The following is an 18,637-nucleotide window of genomic DNA, read 5'->3' on the forward strand; positions in this document are numbered from 1 at the left end:
CGCTAAAATTTCTACTTATACGGTATGTCTAATTTTTTTTTATTTCATGTGATCAATCCAGTGGCTTGCATGATAATTTGCATAAACGCCGAATTAAAATGATCACCTAAGTCAACTGATTGATCATCATCATGAAAGAAAAAAAAATCTGGCAGTTATTCCTAATATTTACATGCTCTTGATTCTCCATGTGCTCTAACCCCACTTCTTTCTCTATATTTGTCCCGTCCCACACATGATTTTTTTTTAAGCGTGCCTATCGATGAACCAGTACATTGATGTAGAAATAAGTACATTAACTATTTGTAATTGTATTTCGGACAAAGACATCGGAAATGTTAATATTATGTAATAAATACAGTGGACCCTCAAATATCCGGACGCCAGATATCCGGACACTTCAGTATCTTGACAATTTTTCATCGGAACAGAAGTTTGTAATGATATTTTGTATTGTTTAACTGGTGATTCAGGTATCCGGACGCTTGTATCCGGACAACTTGACTAGGAATCAAAGCGTCCGGACAAATGAGGCTCCACTGTACTAGTGCTTGGTATAGTGACTGAAAAATCGTATCACGGTATATTGCAATATTATATTTTGTATTGCAATATATCACAATATAAAATTTCTATTAAAATTTGCCTTTCATCAATGTTATATGAAAACACAAATTACATGTATACTCAAATTAATATTGCTATTGCCTGATCGTGTTGTGTCCATGCAACTGGCAAACTAAGTTTTTTGTGGCACAACTTTAAGAATCAAGTTGTAATATTCAGATTCGGCTTTAACATGAAAGGGTTTCATATAACAGCTGTCGTCTTTTCATTTCTGACAGAGACATGTCTCTGGTTTCTGATCACACTTCACATCGCTTGCCGCCATATTTCACATTGAAAAGGGCAAATAACTCTTTTTATAACAATTTATAGCATATCGAACCCGAACCGATTTTCACAAAAAAAAAATACTGCGATACGTATTGTGAAGAACGAAATCGGGATACACCAGTTAACCAGTGATATTGCGCAGCACTTATAAATATATAAACAGATCGGGCAGGAGGCAAAGTCTAGATATAAGCCAGCTCCTCAAATGTTAAATATATGTCACTTGATTTTGGACCTATTTAAGTCCATAGATCTAGTAAAGACTTTTTTTTAGAATTATTAAAACCAACTGAACATTTTAAAAATTATCTTAAACTGACACATCCAACAAGTGTCCCATTTAACGGTGATAATTTAATTATGATAATTATCCGCTCTAACTTACCATCAAACCACCAGCCATGAAGAGATTTGTACACACTGTAGGCCGTCTCACAGCTGTTACATTTAATGTACACACACCCCTGTAAAACAAAGGATACAGTGTTAAATCTAATGTACACACACCCCTGTAAAACAAAGGATACAGTGCTACATTTGATTAACTTGTATCGTACACTATAAAGTGCTTTTGGGGAAAAAGTAACGTCATATTTCTATGACAGGAACATTAAGTGTATGTTCCACAATTCAGTAAGTGGTAAAGAGTTCAGGTGCTGCAGTGAATTACCTCCTTCGAGTTGGAGTCCACATAGATATGGAGAATTCCCATAATTCCTTTGCACTTTTCCAATATGGCGTCCTGAACATTCACTTCCCAATCCTCGTCTGTTTCCCTGGCAACAAAAACAGAACAATTTAGAAGAACCCTCATTAGGGAAGCACAGAGCTTTTATGATTCATTTCTCCAAAGGATTCGACAAAACATATGGAAACTTTTAATGAAAATGTTGATGAAAATCTTAAATCCTAGTGCTAGAGTATCTGGGATTAAGATCAGAGACTCACATTTCTGCATCAAACATGTTTCTGATTTTCAGACACGGGGTAGGACTATAGGGCAGGGCCCCTCCACCACCTGACGATGCGTTGTTCTCACCAAATGCTGAAATTATAATAAAGTTGTTCAAACAAAATGAATGAACATTTCTGTAAAGACAAATTCTAAAACTGTAATCTTAATTTCAGATTTATTCTTCATTATTATCAAACACAGCAGAAATTACTAAATTTCCAATGTAAAATCTGGCTTAAAGGAAGTCACAGGCAATTGGAATTTTGGTTTTTTTGTAAGCAAGATTAGTTAGGCCAAAATAAAAAAAATTTCTTGGTTCTCAGGCCCTCCCTTATCTCTTCCAAGGGTGCCTAATTGATCCTTTTATTGCTAAATCAATAAAAGAAAAACAACAAATCACCTCCCTCATCATTTGAGGTTTTGTACAATGTAAAAAGCAGCCTCATCATATTTTGGGGGCAATAGAAAGTATTTTTAAAAAAAAGCCTCCCTCCCTCATCATATTTCTTGAAAAAAAGCCCGAGAACCAAGGAATTAACTTTGCATGGCCTTATATACTCAACAAAAAAAGAAACGCATATTGTTTTACTCGTCAAAGAAATTTTTAAAATGTACATGAAACAACTGTTTTTTATATCATTGGATACCTGTGACCTATTTAAAGGACAACATGGGGTTTTAAAACCCACGTGTTGAATTATCTCCCTTGATTAAACATGTTTATGAAAGTAGTGTTTTTCATGATTTCTTCTAAATCAGATGTCTATTTTCATTGATATTTTGGATTTAGAGAAACTTTTAACACTTCTTTTAAACCCATATTTAAGATTTGATTGCACTGTTAATTCTGCAATGCCACGCCCAGACAAAGATGAATACAACCAGGCTAACCATGATACTAAATGGAGCTACGCAACAGGAAATTGCAACCTTAAAACTAACGTCTGAAGACCACTATCTGGCCATCCGCAGGTAACCACAACCAGGCAGGACCGTCAGACACCCCCCCCCCCCCTTCATCACCTCATGCGATTCAGAACTTGCTGTAAAAATTGTCGCTTCAATTGCTGGATGAAAAAATCAGCATAAAAATGCATAAATTATTCACATGAGACTAAAATGAGATGATATTCCCCCACGATATCCGTACATTGGAAACCCACTAACATTGAGACTTTGCACAGTCAATATTGTTATGCCCCTTGAATTTGGGGGCAATGAAAATGACCTCACCTTGACTTTTCAATTTGCAACATTGATTTTTATCACAACACACTCTAAAATCGCTTAAATAATACAAGGTTTAAACTGAAAACTTAGAATTTCAAATTATTCTGATTATGCGTTTCTTTTTTTGTTCAGTATATAAGGAACATAGAGAGATGTTTTCTAAATGGGACTATTTTCCAGTGAATTAACTGGTGCTTACTGTACAGCTAAAACATATTTTTAAACAAAACAGGGGAGCAAAAATAAAGATATATGAAAATTGTTGACTTTACCTTGACCCTGCCAGTATTTTCCTCCATTGGAGCAAGCCTACAAGGAAAAAGATTTAATCAGTTACCACATGTACTGTAATTACTGAGTTTTGTTTTAGTACATCTTTATTTACATTCTACCTAGAGTCACAGTAACAGTGAAACCTATCTAATCCCACAGGCAATGGAAGTCAAATTTGTGTCGGAATAGACAGGATGTCAGATTGCATCGTGTAAAAGAGCATAAAAAAACAGTAAAATGAGAATGAAATTTAATGTCGGTATTCACAGTGTGTCCGATTGCACAGATTTTACTGTATATGAGTGTTTCTCAACAAAGTTTTTTTTTTTTGCACAAGACATAAAGTTGCTATCGGCTTACCAAAAGCAATTTCCACAATAATCTTACCAGAAGCCACCTCCAAACTTATCTTACCGGGAACCACCTCCAGACTTATCTTACCAGGGAACCACCTATAGACTTATCTTACCAGGGAACCACCTATAGACTTATCATACCAGGGAACCACCTATAGACTTATCTCACCAGGGAACCACCTATAGACTTATCTTACCAGGGAACCACCTATAGACTTATCTTACCAGGGAACCACCTATAGACTTATCTTATCAGGGAACCACCTATAGACTTATCTTACCAGGTAACCACCTATAGACTTATCTTACCAGGGAACCACCTACAGACTTATCTTACCAGGGAACCACCTATAGACTTATCTTACCAGGGAACCACCTATAGACTTATCTTACCAGGTAACCACCTATAGACTTATCTTACCAGGGAACCACCTACAGACTTATCTTACCAGGGAACCACCTATAGACTTATCTTACCAGGGAACCACCTATAGACTTATCTTACCAGGGAACCACCTATAGACTTATCTTACCAGGGAACCACCTATAGACTTATCTTACCAGGTAACCACCTATAGACTTATCTTACCAGGGAACCACCTACAGACTTATCTTACCAGGGAACCACCTATAGACTTATCTTATCAGGGAACCACCTATAGACTTATCTTACCAGGTAACCACCTATAGACTTATCTTACCAGGGAACCACCTACAGACTTATCTTACCAGGGAACCACCTATAGACTTATCTTACCAGGGAACCACCTATAGACTTATCTTACCAGGGAACCACCTACAGACTTATCTTACCAGGGAACCACCTACAGACTTATCTTACCAGGGAACCACCTACAGACTTATCTTACCAGGGAACCACCTATAGACTTATCTTACCAGGGAACCACCTATAGACTTATCTTACCAGGGAACCACCTACAGACTTATCTTACCAGGGAACCACCTACAGACTAATCTTAAAAGGGAACCACCTACAGACTTATCTTACCAAGGGACCACCTACAGACTTATCTTAAAAGGGAACCACCTACAGACTTATCTTACCAAGGGACCACCTACAGACTTATCTTACCAGGGAACCACCTACAGACTTATCTTACCAGGGAACCACCTATAGACTTATCTTACCAGGGAACCACCTACAGACTTATCTCACCAGAGAACCACCTATAGACTTATCTTACCAGGAACCACCTACAGACTTATCTTAATGGAAGCCACTTATAGACCTAACTTACCAGGAACCACCTACAGACTTATCTTACCAGGGAACCACCTATAGACTTATCTTACCAGGGAACCACCTACAGACTTACCTTAAAAGGGAACCACCTACAGACTTATCTTACCAGGGAACCACTTATAGACCTAACTTACCGGGAGCCACCTCCAGACTAAGAAATCCTCCCCCTGGACTGTCTGGTTCTCGATTCGGATTCTTGACTCGTTCGCCTCGATAAACTTCACGGCTTTTTCCCAGCGGGGCCTCAGCTTCTGTCTTAATATAGAATTACCAATATGATGTATCAATACTGTAAATAAAAGTTGTCATGATAAATGAAAATTAGTAATGCAATGTAAAGCAGAGATGCTAGATCTACATGTATATGCAGTTTTTAGTTTAATATAGACACATTATCAACAACACATGGCTGGAAAACAAATGTCTGGGATCTTTCTTTTTTAAACATATTCAGATAATCCACCTCTGTGTACCTCTGAAAGATAAAAAAATAATTCTGTAAAAAAATTGGGGCTGACCGCTGACTTTCATACCTTTGTTTTGGTGGTAACAGCTGACCGCTGACTTTCCAACCTTTGTTTTAAGATAACAGATGACTGCTAACTTACATACCTTCGTTTTTTTTTTATAACAGCTGACCGCGTTTATACCTTTGTTTTTATGGTAACAGCTGATAATGGACTTTCATACCTTTGTTTTGGTGGTAACAGCTGACCACTGACTTTCATACCTTTGTTTTGGTGGTAACAGCTGACCACAGACTTTCATACCTTTGTTTTGAGATAATGGCTTACCACAGACTTTCATACCTTTGTTTTGGTGATAACAGCTGACAGCGGACTTTCATACCTTTGTTTTGGTGATAACAGCTGACAGCGGACTTTCATACCTTTGTTTTGGTGATAACAGCTGATAATGGACCTGCATACCTTTGTTTTGGTGGTAACAGCTGATCTCGGACATGGGAAACAGCAATAAATTCTGGATGTCTGTTGTTCTCCTGGTGTAGTTCATAATTATCCTTCACTAAATCTGCAAAGAATAACCAGGATTAGGCAAGTTCAGTTCCTCCAGTTGATGACTTTCTCTGTCTACACATATCTAATGGCAATAATTTTCTCTTGTTACACATAACTATTATTATTCTCTTCACACTCACCTGCAATTTTCTCTCTTTTTTACATATACCTAATGTGATTCTCTATATATATACTTACCTATGATTCTCTCTTTTTACATATACCTAATATTATTCTCTCTTTTTACATATACCTAATGTGATTCTCTCTTTATATACTTACCTATGATTCTCTCTTTTTACATATACCTAATGTGATTCTCTATATATATACTTACCTATGATTCTCTCTTTTTACATATACCTAATGTGATTCTCTATATATATACTTACCTATGATTCTCTCTTTTTACATATACCTAATATTATTCTCTCTTTTTACATATACCTAATGTGATTCTCTCTTTTTATACTTACCTATGATTCTCTCTTTTTACATATACCTAATGTGATTCTCTCTTTATATACTTACCTATGATTCTCTCTTTTTTACATATACCTAATGTGATTCTCTCTTTTTACATATACCTAATGTGATTCTCTCTTTTTACATATACCTAATGTGATTCTCTCTTTTTACATATACCTAATTTTATTCTCTCTTTTTTACATATACCTAATGTGATTCTCTCTTTTTACATATACCTAATGTGATTCTCTCTTTTTTACATATACCTAATGTGATTCTCTCTTTTTACATATACCTAATGTGATTCTCTCTTTTTACATATACCTAATGTGATTCTCTCTTTTTTACATATACCTAATGTGATTCTCTCTTTTTATACTTACCTATGATTATCTCTTTTTACATATACCTAATGTGATTCTCTCTTTTTACATATACCTAATGTGATTCTCTCTTTATATACTTACCTATGATTCTCTCTTTTTACATATACCTAATGTGATTCTCTCTTTATATACTTACCTATGATTCTCTCTTTTTACATATACCTAATATGATTCTCTCTTTTCACATATACCTAATGTGATTCTCTCTTTTTACATATACCTAATATGATTCTCTCTTTTTACATATACCTAATGTGATTCTCTCTCTATATACTTACCTATGATTCTCTCTTTTCACATATACCTAATGTGATTCTCTCTTTATATACATACCTATGATTTTCTCCACCAGCTCAAACACACACTTCTGTTCCCGTTCCACTTGACCTCTGTGGTAGCGCCAGCTGAAGAACCCAACTATCACCACTCCTACACCTGTAGTCAAAATCAAAGTACTGAAAGTACTGTACATACACAATCACCACTCTTACACCTGTAGTCAAAATCACAGTACTGAAAGTACTGTACATACAATAACCCACAATATCTAATTTTTTTTACTTGAAAATAAGACATAGGACGATTTACAATTAAAAAGAATGATTTTGATGTTTTAGACTTACAAATATGAAGAAGGATGTTTTAGTGTTACAAATAAAAAGTAGGACTTTCATGTTTTAGACTTACAAATCAGACATGGGATTTTCATGTTTTAGATTACAACTCATACGTAGGATTTTATAATTTCAGACTTACAACTCAGAGGTAAGGTTTTCATTTTCTAGACTTACAAATAAGAAGGAGGATGAGTCCAAAGAGGATTTTTTCCATGGATCTCCAGACCCTTGTGATCAGACCCTGGTCTGGATCAGTCTGGAGGTAGGATATTTGGTCCTCAGTCAGCGTTTTTCCTGTATCGGCCTCAACAAGTTTTTTATTTGCATCATATGCTCTGAAATAGTGATCAGAAGTTATCAAAAATTTTGATAAGCAAGAAAAATTCACAAAAAGTTGTAATCAGACCAAAACAAGCATCATTTTTTTAATGACTTGTGGATTTAATTGTATCTTGTTAATTACAGACGGGCATTTGTAATGGATGAATTTAAAATATACTTATCTATGATGTATAATTTAGAAATTTTAAAATTTAAGTAAGTTAGCAAAATCAAGTCTTTTGTGAAATCACATAGATATGTGACTAATTTTAGAAGGTGGCACCTTTTTAAATACTTCTTCCATTATAATTTGAGTGAAAAGAGATCCAGCCATACTGGTATTTGCTTATTTACATTTGAAACCACTAGAAATATTTCTCATGTTGTGACAAACACTATCTAGTCAACAAAACAGCAGATTATCATTGAAATCTATGTGTGATGACACATAAGATATTACTTTATGAAAACATCTAACCTGAAAGGTTTTTCACTGAGTGTCATCATTAGGCCTAAAAAAAAAAAAGTTTGTTTCCTGTAACCCGACCGACCCATTCAAATTACCCCAGGGTGGATTTTTTTTTCTGACAAATGGCAAAACTTCATTTGATCAATCAGCTGATTCCATTTATTAAAAAAAAGAAAATTAGCTTGTAGCTTAAATTGAGACATAAGATATCTCAACCTAGTTTATATTTACCCTAGTTATTAAGAGTAATCATTATTTTCTGAAGTTCGTTTTCTGCCGCTTGGCAGCCATTTTGGATGCCATGTTGGGTGTCCACTGTAAATATGACACCTAGTATATTCAGTCTGGGGATGTTTGACCATTCATAAGCAAAAGAAAAAAAAAATTCCGACCTACCGACCCTGAATTTTTTGGGAATGTTACAGGAAACAAACATATTTTTTATTTAAGCCTTAGTAAATGTCAATTTATAAGATTTAGTTACAATGGAAGAGAGATTACAGCCTTCACTCTGTTAAATCTGAGGTTTGAGCGAATTAAACCATGGAAAAATGTACAAAGAGATTCTGTCCAAGGGTTTACTGGTTTTTTTTTGTTTTTTTTTTTTTATTTTATTTTTTTGTCCCCGTTTGATTTACACTCCTTTCACCTTTGCTACAAGTGAGTGAATTTAAAATGAGGTGGATTTGAGAAAGCCATGATTATCTCTATGCACCAATTTGGCCAGGCAAATCTAAATCTGGGCAAAATTATTTGCCAGATTGAAAGGGCAAAAAATATTTGGTAGGGGGGGGGGGGGGTGACACAGTATTCCTGACTGTACCTGATGCCCCATTTAGGATTAAATAGGATCAGCTCTTTCGCCTTCCTCATTTCCTGAAAATTAAAGAGTACTTCATGTATTTATCATGTATTTATCTTCCATTATATGCAACTGAAAAAATAAATTAATTGTGTCTTTCATGCATCATCTTTAATGGATTTTCATCCTAGAACAGTAGCTTATATTGGACATCTTTAAGAGTCTTACATATGTATATTCTTTCAATTTTAGAATAGTATAAGTAAACATAATTTGCTTGAATTTCTACTTTTTTTCATTCTGTTAGTAAAGTGCACAAGTGAAAAAAAAATCCTTTCGGTCTAACAGTGAGACAGATTGGTGTTTCTTTACGTCTGTTACCATGGTTACAATATCTGGCCTTACCACTTCACTTTCTGTCACTGTTTTTCTCAATTCTTCCCATTTTATCATTTCTCCATTTGCTGAAACAAAAAAAAACAAAAAAAACAGCCTATTAAAAAAAACCTGATTTCTGGGACATGGGAATGCACAATAAAATTAAGAGCATAAAGAGAAAGTCGTAAACTTTACAAGATTCAAAATTGTAAATGTACAAAATGCAAAAAATACAGATGAAAATTTCCAAAGACAATTAACTATTACAATCGTTTCCCTGAGATTTCTGAACCTGAAGGCAGGTAACTAAGTTACAATTACTTTGTATATGTATCAATTAAACCCAGAATTTTAGGTAACAATAAATGTAAATTAAGTTTTCCAATACTGACTCCTCTAACGTAGTATTACAACTATCATGTTTGAAGGTTTTTCCGTGTCCGAATGATCTCATCATAAGTGTGTTTGCTTGATATGTAATCCACTGCAGAGCTCCAGATAAGGTGTGTATTTGCAGAAATATGCATTGAAATTTTCAAAATATACATTAAAAATTAGAGCTGAGAGTACAGTCAAGCATTAGCAATCGTAGATAAGCATTACACCACGGAAATACTGTGTACAATTAGGGCTGGGACGATATATCGAGATATCGATATATCGTGATACATGTGAGGACGATACGCATATCGATACATATGAAGAAATATCGAAATATCGCCCCCCCAAATTTTACTTCTATTTTTCTTTGTTTATTTAACATTTGGGGTTTAATATATAAAGTAAATAAGTTGTGAAATAAATAATAATTTACACCACTTGAGTAAAATATTTTTGTTTTACAACATATAAACAACTATTTTGAATAAATTATTCTTATTTGCAAAGAAATAATTTGTTTATTTCAATGCAAAAACAGATTTTATAAGCAATTAAACATATCGTGATACATATCGTATCGTGGCTCAAATATCGTGATACGTATCGATATAGAAAAAGTTGTATCGTCCCAGCCCTATGTACAATGGGTTGAATAATACAAGCACGACTTAGCAAATGATATGAAATGAAGTGAAATCAGTGTTTGAATTTTCTCAAAACGAAATACAGATTTAAGTGTTTTAATAACCAGCAACATTCATACCAGTAATATAGATTTCCAGAGAAAAAATCAGAGAATTAGATTATAATTGATTTTGCATATTTTTTAATTTACCGATTAAGAGTTCTCTTAAAATTTTAGAGTTTTCTGCTTAGTAAGATGCTTACATACGGCAGTCTTTGCAAAAAAGAAAAATCGTCACATAACACATTCGGAGAGACAGTTAAAACAATTTTACAGGACCAAACAAGTTTTCACCGGTCCAAAACTTTTATCATATAATGATCAAAACAATGTTTCTTTACATCGTACGAATCAATAAACAAATCACACATTAAAACATAACTGAAATGTTTCTTTTTCTTTCCTGGTACTGTCCTATAGAAATATTTTAGAAATATCGTGGCCAAAGTAGATTTTAAAACAATCATGATCGACCAAATGTTTTAAATAATGTGTTTTGGTATTAGTTAAAGCGTCTAAATGATGATTAGAAAATACAAAATTTAAAACCCAACCAAAACAAACCTCGGACAAATGGACCGATTTTACTAGTTAGGGAATCAGACCAATAAGATTTTCACTTGTTTTGTCCGACGGACCGGTGCTTTTGGGATACACTGCATGAGTTCTGTACATAACATTCCTTTTTATTATGGGTCCATTGCCAATTTCTGATTTCTCTCTACTTCCCATATAAATGAAGATTTGTTCTCTCATTTACTCTTGTTTTTTAAGATATCATCTTAAATGGAGGAAAACATTAAGTGCCTGACACTGCCTGTGATAACTATACCTACTGTATCATCTTCCTTGTCAAAATAGAATGAACCTCAGTTTTAGCCAAAAGTCTTGTTTGTATTTCCAAAATTACAATGTATATAAGTAAATGCAGACACTGTCCTTTGTAGTTTTTTCTCCTCTTCTAAAACACTTGTATATTAACATGATTAAAAAACTACTCTAAAATCATTTCAATGAAAATTAAAATCTACATTGATTTGAAATTCAGGGAGTAAATACACTTTCTGGTAAAAAAATTATCTGGAGCTCAGCCACTGTATATCAGATTTGTCATTAATTCCTGTTAATTACCCATACCTGCCTGTGATTACATTTCATTTCCTGGTGTCATTTCTTTAAGGTACGTCCCTTGATACTCTGATAAGAGAGATAACTCTTCCACTCACCTTTGTTACGTAGATATTCCTCGATTTTCACCACAATCTGCTGAGCCCCTTTATACTGATAACAAAAATAACAATCATATAAAGAAAGTGTCTTCAATAAAAATCAATTCTTAAAAGCTACAGCGAAACTCGTTTAGTACGAACACGGATATTGCGAATTTACGGATATAGCGAAGTCATCTTGGATCCCCGGCTATATAAATTTAATGAATTTCTTATACAGTTATAACGAATTACGGATATAACGAAGTAATTTATAGGTCCCAGTGACAAAAATATATATACCGAATTTTAAAAAGCTGTATTCACCAGTTACACTTCATTTATCTGTTATATTTGAACTTTTATGAAGTGATTAATGAATATTCTGCATCATTTGTATATATTCCATTCAATTACTTATATCCCTTGAAATCAATCAACTTTTCAAGTACCTTTTTTATTACTTTTTTTAAATTTAAGCCTAATAATTACCAGTAATTAGCCTAATTAATACCAGTAATTAACCTAATTAATACCAGTAATTAACCAATTTTCAGATTTTCTTTTACCTCTGTTTGATTTTTTCCCTTGGGATATACCACATCATCATCACCTCCTGAAGAAAAAAGTTTTAAAATAATAAAAACAAAAAACTCAAAGATTCATTAAATAAATGTTTCCATGCAAGTTATACATTTCAATATCCATCCTATATTCAGTATTGTAGGTCATCCTATATTCAATATTGAAGTAGTTATTTGAATACAAAATTATAAAAAGGACTTAAAATTTTATATTATGAAATGGATAGAAAAGTAAAAAGATATTTAGTCCAACCTAGTTGTAGATATTGTCAGACCTGACAAAATAAACTAAGATGCTCATCATATTGTACTATTTACAGTTTCACATGTTTCATTAGTTCAAACTTTCCTGTTTTTTAAAGAGCCCTCAACAATGTTATCAGGCCCTATTGCCTTCTTTGTTTATGAAACCTTCCCGTGCACATCTTAATCTTTAAAAAATTTGCATTTCGCCCTTTTCTTTTTTTTTAAGTTAATCGAGTCGAATGTCATCTACAAAATTATTTTTACTAGGTTGCTAACAAAACCAACAATTATCAACAACTAAGAAAAGTAAATAATTATTTACTCTGTCCAAAATGTGTGCTGCCTATGTCTTGACGAAGGTAAATGTATGTTGCTCCAACAATTAAAAAGAAACAAACAACTAAACACAGAATGCTGGTAGAAATGAATGAAGCTCTGGGCTCGTATGAGTGATCTACATGATTATCGTGTTCATCTTCTACTCTATTGTCCGTGATATTGTTCAATTTTCCACGAGAATACTCGGACCATGTGGTGTCGTTTTCTGCCTTCCTGGAATTCCCCCTCCCCGCTGACCTGCGCTGTTTAACAGAATGACCTAACGGTGACTTGTAATTATCAACAAAACTGTCTTGTAACTGAAAAGTTGTGTTCATAGATTTGTTTTCGACTTCGTACATACTTTCATCGGGATCAGAGTCTGTGAATTCATTCTGATATTCATACGAGTAATTAACTGAGGAGTTTATAACGGCAGCCCCGCCCACTTCTCGAGACAGGTCAGGATATAATGATTTCAATGGCACACTCGGGGCCGGGGTCACTGTTTCACCCCCCACCCCACTCCGCCTCGTGCTGCGTCTTCCAGCTCGAGTCCGCGGCGGGGATATTTCTATTGTGTCTGTTTTAGAGTAGGACGACACAGTTTCTTTCGGTGGACCTTGTCTTCCAGCCATGCGTTTGACTGGAACAACTGTCTCATCTTCGCTTTCTTCAGCAGAGCTGAATTCGACATTTTTTGTCTGTCTGGATCGAGACGGCGTCGTTTTCTTTCCCTGATTGGCAGGTCTGTCTCGAGCCCTGAAATGATTTAACTTTTTTATCAGTATTGGTCGTTTTTTCTTGTCGATCGGCACTTTTACCACCTCACCATAGCCTTTCAATTCTTCTACGAGTTCCTCGTCTGTAATTTTTTCCGCCATCTTTGCGGCTTACACAGGAAGTTGAGAAAATCAATAATACGCATGCTTTGCAGAGTAGGAGCGGATCAAACAAAAGAATATTAGGCACTTCATCTTAGCATCTTCCCTAGCCAAGGGTTTCTGATACGCGAGAGTAGCGTATCAGAAACCCTTGACTAGCGAAGATGTTTATTTTAGATATTCCCGAAAATCAATTACATTAATAGAAAAATATGGTAAAATCAAGGATGATGAATATGACGATTTTCGAAAATTTTAGCATTTATTCTTTGTAAAATAGGCTAACTATTATCAAAATACAGACAGGAATATGATAAAAAGACTTTTTCACATCATACAACTGTTAATTATATACCCCTCATGATATAAGGCATTTAAAAATCGTGATAATTATTTATGTATAATAATATGTATACATAACAATAAAGCGAACTAATTTTCATTTCAAATGTGAATTCGAATGATGCGCAGACAACAAAAAGATTATCTTCAAAGACGGATCCAGGGCCGGCGCGCCAGGCGTCCCCCCCCCCCGTTTAAAATTTTTGTATGTAAAATTCATATCTCCATTATCCTAAAATCTAGAAGAAAAAAAACATCTTTTATTTGTAAGAAGAAGGCTTTGCCCCCCGGACCCCCCCCCCCCCCCACCAAGGACCATGCCTTAGGCCCACTGGGAGCTTTAGTACAGCCATCAGACCCCCCCCCCCCTGCATTCTACTGCGCTCCCTGTTACAAAATTCCTGGATCCGCCACTGGTTTATCTGACATAAGCCAGCCCCAACTATTTCACTTCAACTAGGTGAATTTGTGAAGAGTTATTTTCTTCCAACATTTCTAAATCCATCTAAAAAAATAAATAAAAAAAAAAGAATATAAGAATAAAGATCTGATACAAAATTATGAATTCAGTTCAGAAAGTGGTAAATACAGTAAATTTAAATGTTTTAGAAAACGGATTTGAAGGGACACTCTCTGAGGCAGAACTTAATATGGGTAAATTTGTATCTGAAAAAAAAAATGAAAATTTTAAGCCCCCCCCCTACCCAAAACCCCCTTCCTCAGAATCCAACATGCATCAAAATAATTTCGTGGAAGGAGTCAGGACCCCCCCCCCCCCCCCCCCCCCCCCCGTTTATACCACGTGCTGCAGGCATTGTGAGTTTCTACTTCCGAAGGCACCTCTAGCTAAGGCCCAATTTTTATTTTTATTTTTTTAATATAATTTCTAAATTTTCATTTTTTCTTTATTTTTGATCATTGAATTTATGTTCGTTGATTTTTCAGCATATAAGAATTGAATTATAAAGACAATCAATATATTTACTGCTGCTTCACGAATGACTCATGTTGATCCCAAAATAGCTTCCTTACATCATACTTTAGATTACAGGAAAGAATATTACGTGTTTACAGGGGATATAGACGATTTTTAAAAAGATACACCTCAGAATGAATTGCTTTTGCTGCATACATTCGTATTTTGTGAAAAGGAATTATATTGTGATGTGCCCGCTGACCATTTAATTATTTATTAATCATCATTATCATAATAAAAAACAAGATCAGGTAAATATATACTGTGGAAAAAATCATATCTCCATGGGTTTTAAACGAGCACACTAAGTTCTTGCAGAAGATCTATTTTAAGTAACAGCGTGAAATCCACGTCGAGATTCTCGCAGTGAGACGGGTAGCTCACCTATATTTATGTACTACACACTGACGCTGGCGATGGGGGACCAGGTAGGTCAAAGTTTACCTGTAATGTGTATGTACTTATATACAATGTACTTATATACAATGTATGAAGAAACCATTAACAGTGCCACCCTGTTCTTCAGGTGATGTAAGTAAAATTATACAACAACAAAAAAAAAAATCACTTGGACAGTGAACAGGGTCACCAGTACTCCCTTACTATAGATGAGTGGTCGGATAATTTATGTGATTAAATTTAACTTTTCATAAGACAAATATTTTTTTAAAAATCAGAGAAAAATTAATATTTCAGAATTCTTGAGTCGTGAGAAAGTAATAAAATATCAAAATAAACTTCTATTCCGTTTGATTCTGAGTGCAGGTAGCTGCCTTTTTAGTATTTAGATTTTTTTATGAGTCAGATTTAAATGAAATTTCATTTTTTATGCCAGCAAAAGATAAGTTATTTAATTTCTCTCCCAACAGATAAACCAAAACAACTGTGAAACTCCAAAAACTCTATTTCGAGTCGGGGGGTTGGGGGTTAGGGGGTTCTAGCACCGCACAATGATATCTAGCTGTAGGACCCTAAACCCTACCCCGATACGGCTTTTTCTAAGGTTAAATAAACAATAGTGTAGCTCAGTTCTCCATAGTTTCGTGTTCGAATGCAGAGTGACCAGATAATTTTTTTTAAATGTGTGCATTGATGAATATATTATCAATATTTTAAAAAGATTAGGTGCATATAAGGATTTTTTAAAATATATTTCCCATCTTTAACAGCTCTTTTATCTGCTATACATCCAGGTCCTGTAAATGAGGCCTATCCCAACTGAAAATTAACCCCACCCCCCTTACGTTAAAGAATCCCAATTGACATGCAAATTTATTATGTCAGTATTTATTAGGCGTATATTGTTTTTGTCCTGTCTGTTTATCTGTTTGTCTAGCTGTCTGTCTGTCTGTTGTCAACTTTAGCCTTCGCCATAACTTTTGAACCTTGAGAGATAGAGACTTGATATTTGGCATGCATACTCCACAAATAGAGCTCTTTCAAATGACACCAAGGTCAATGACCTTGTGACCTTGACTGTAAACCATATGCTAAAAACAGCTTTTTCGAACTTTCACCATATCTTTTGAACCATAGGAGATAGACACTTTATATCTATCATGCCTACTCCACTAATAAAGCTCTTTCAAATGGCATTAAGATCAATGACCTTGTGACCTTGACTGTGACCTACATGTATATGCTAAAAATAGATTTTGGAACTTCGTTGCGGCCGGGCGCATAGTGTTTCACAAACACATCTTGTTTTTTCAGTTCTTTTTATAATTTAAAGAAATCTTGAAATTTTAATGATTCATAAAGATATGAAAAGGGAACAAGCCTGCAAAGTATCTCTTTTTTCAAAAGTAAAACTTAATATAAGTATAAGACATAAATATATATTTCTAAATTTTGTCACTTTTTCGATTACAAATTCCCAATTAAAAGGGTACAGGACTCTGTTCCATAAAGGGTGTGTCATTTTAACACTGTAGAAGGTCCTTAGAAAAAATGTTAGTAAATTGCGAGAAAATGATATGCATGTACCATTTAATTTTCATTAATTTGGGAGAATATCCTTTTCAAAACATGAAATGTTATCTATGATAAGTACGCTATTATAAGAAATCCGAATAGGGCCGTGTAGCATTCCGGCCGTAGAACCGGGGGGAGGGGCATGGGAGGGGAGTGTCCCCTAATCTTGTCGAACAACATAGAAAACATAGCTACTATATGCTTGTATCCCCTCAATAAAAACAAACTAAACACACACACAAACGCCCTCCATTGTGAGGGGATAAAAATGCATGAGGAAACAATTAGTGGCTAAGATTTTCTGGGTAAATCATTACGCACTGAGACTTAAGATTTTGGGTTTCTGGTGTTTGCTATCATATAATGTTTTTCTTGATTGTACATGAGTATATTAAATTCAGTAAAAAAATCATCGTAATTTAGATTCTTTAATTAGGGGATAGGGAAAGGGAGCTTTAAATGACTAATGAGAAATTAACACATTTTTCATGGGGAAAAAATACCGTTTTTTGGGAACAGGGGATGGGGTCCCAATGACAAAATATCCATTATCCCTTTATACATTTTCCAATTTGAAGTGTCTTTTTTGTCGAATTTTGTCCCGCAAGCTATGCTATAATTGTTTGTATTTTACTTATAAAATACATTTCTTTTGGAAAATCATTCAGGTTCAAGCAACATTTTATATGAGTGAGCAGATGGTTTATGAACCTTAAGTTTATATCATATTGTATAAAATATAATGGATTACTGGCAATATTATGAGGAAGGGCATCCCCCGTTCTATGGGTCTGTGCGGAACGCGTTTGTGTAAAGTTGGATATGTAAGGCCATCATGATATGGGTCCCTAAGTGACCCTAACTGCATAACACTGTTACACAAATACTGTTTCTTGAAATATAATACTTATCTTGTAGAATAAAAAAGAATCAAGTCCAAGGATCCGATAAATATTTTTTGCTACATTAATTTCAATGTACCGGTATTTTTTTATAATATTTGTTTGCTCTGATCCAAACTTGAAGCCCTGGCTATTTTTTTTTCATCATTGCTGATACGACTCAAGAGAGGATAAATCCAGAAATTCTTTTTTCCCCCAAATTTCAAATGATTTACTAAAAGACGGAAATTTAAACAAATGAATGTATATATACGTATGCCTCATAACGAAAAAACAATTAAACTTCGAAAAAATATAATTATTTATTTATAGCAAGTCTCTTTTTGAAAGAGTCTCGTTCTATTTGTATCCCAAGTAGCCTTGAAATAAAAGAGGATTTATTTCGCCCCCACATCGTACATTTGATGGTTCTATATTTCTATCTAATTGCTCATAATCTGGAATTGACACTTCCAGTAAGAAACATTCCACACCCGCGTGAAATTACTCGCTCAATTAACGACACACGTAGCGATTTTCTCAAGTGTCAAAATCCAGTTTTTCCGGATAATTTCTTAAATGAATTGAATGACCATTCATTGTTGGGCATGTTTACGACCTGTATTTATCAGCTGTTTATGTCGGTGGACCCTACCCTCGGCGGTAGGGGGGACGTTACCCCCTCTGTTTTTATCTTCCTGGTTCTAATGTGACAGATCTTGA

The 18,637-nt window shown here is 34.6% G+C and overlaps 1 protein-coding gene across 1 annotated transcript in view; it reads right to left on the bottom strand.

Moving 5' to 3' along the window:
• LOC134271963 (inner nuclear membrane protein Man1-like) overlaps positions 1 to 13,756 on the bottom strand; it is a 15,590-nt gene extending 1,834 nt beyond the window's left edge. Inside the window, exons 1-13 of the mRNA XM_062754199.1 lie at positions 12,862 to 13,756; positions 12,279 to 12,325; positions 11,728 to 11,782; positions 9,463 to 9,521; positions 9,079 to 9,131; positions 7,640 to 7,800; positions 7,182 to 7,283; positions 5,905 to 6,007; positions 5,110 to 5,230; positions 3,355 to 3,391; positions 1,846 to 1,942; positions 1,568 to 1,673; positions 1,283 to 1,361 (exon numbers count right to left, since the gene is read on the bottom strand). Of these exons, the coding sequence (XP_062610183.1) occupies positions 1,283 to 1,361; positions 1,568 to 1,673; positions 1,846 to 1,942; positions 3,355 to 3,391; positions 5,110 to 5,230; positions 5,905 to 6,007; positions 7,182 to 7,283; positions 7,640 to 7,800; positions 9,079 to 9,131; positions 9,463 to 9,521; positions 11,728 to 11,782; positions 12,279 to 12,325; positions 12,862 to 13,741 (1,900 nt within the window). The 5' untranslated portion in view covers positions 13,742 to 13,756. The remainder of the gene's footprint in view (positions 1 to 1,282; positions 1,362 to 1,567; positions 1,674 to 1,845; positions 1,943 to 3,354; positions 3,392 to 5,109; positions 5,231 to 5,904; positions 6,008 to 7,181; positions 7,284 to 7,639; positions 7,801 to 9,078; positions 9,132 to 9,462; positions 9,522 to 11,727; positions 11,783 to 12,278; positions 12,326 to 12,861) is intronic.
• Positions 13,757 to 18,637: the final 4,881 nt, after the last annotated feature.

This window comes from Saccostrea cucullata, unplaced genomic scaffold, assembly GCF_032062105.1.
Source record: "Saccostrea cucullata isolate Sc308-1 unplaced genomic scaffold, CSIRO_AGI_Scuc_v1 ctg542, whole genome shotgun sequence".
Taxonomy (NCBI): domain Eukaryota; kingdom Metazoa; phylum Mollusca; class Bivalvia; order Ostreida; family Ostreidae; genus Saccostrea; species Saccostrea cuccullata.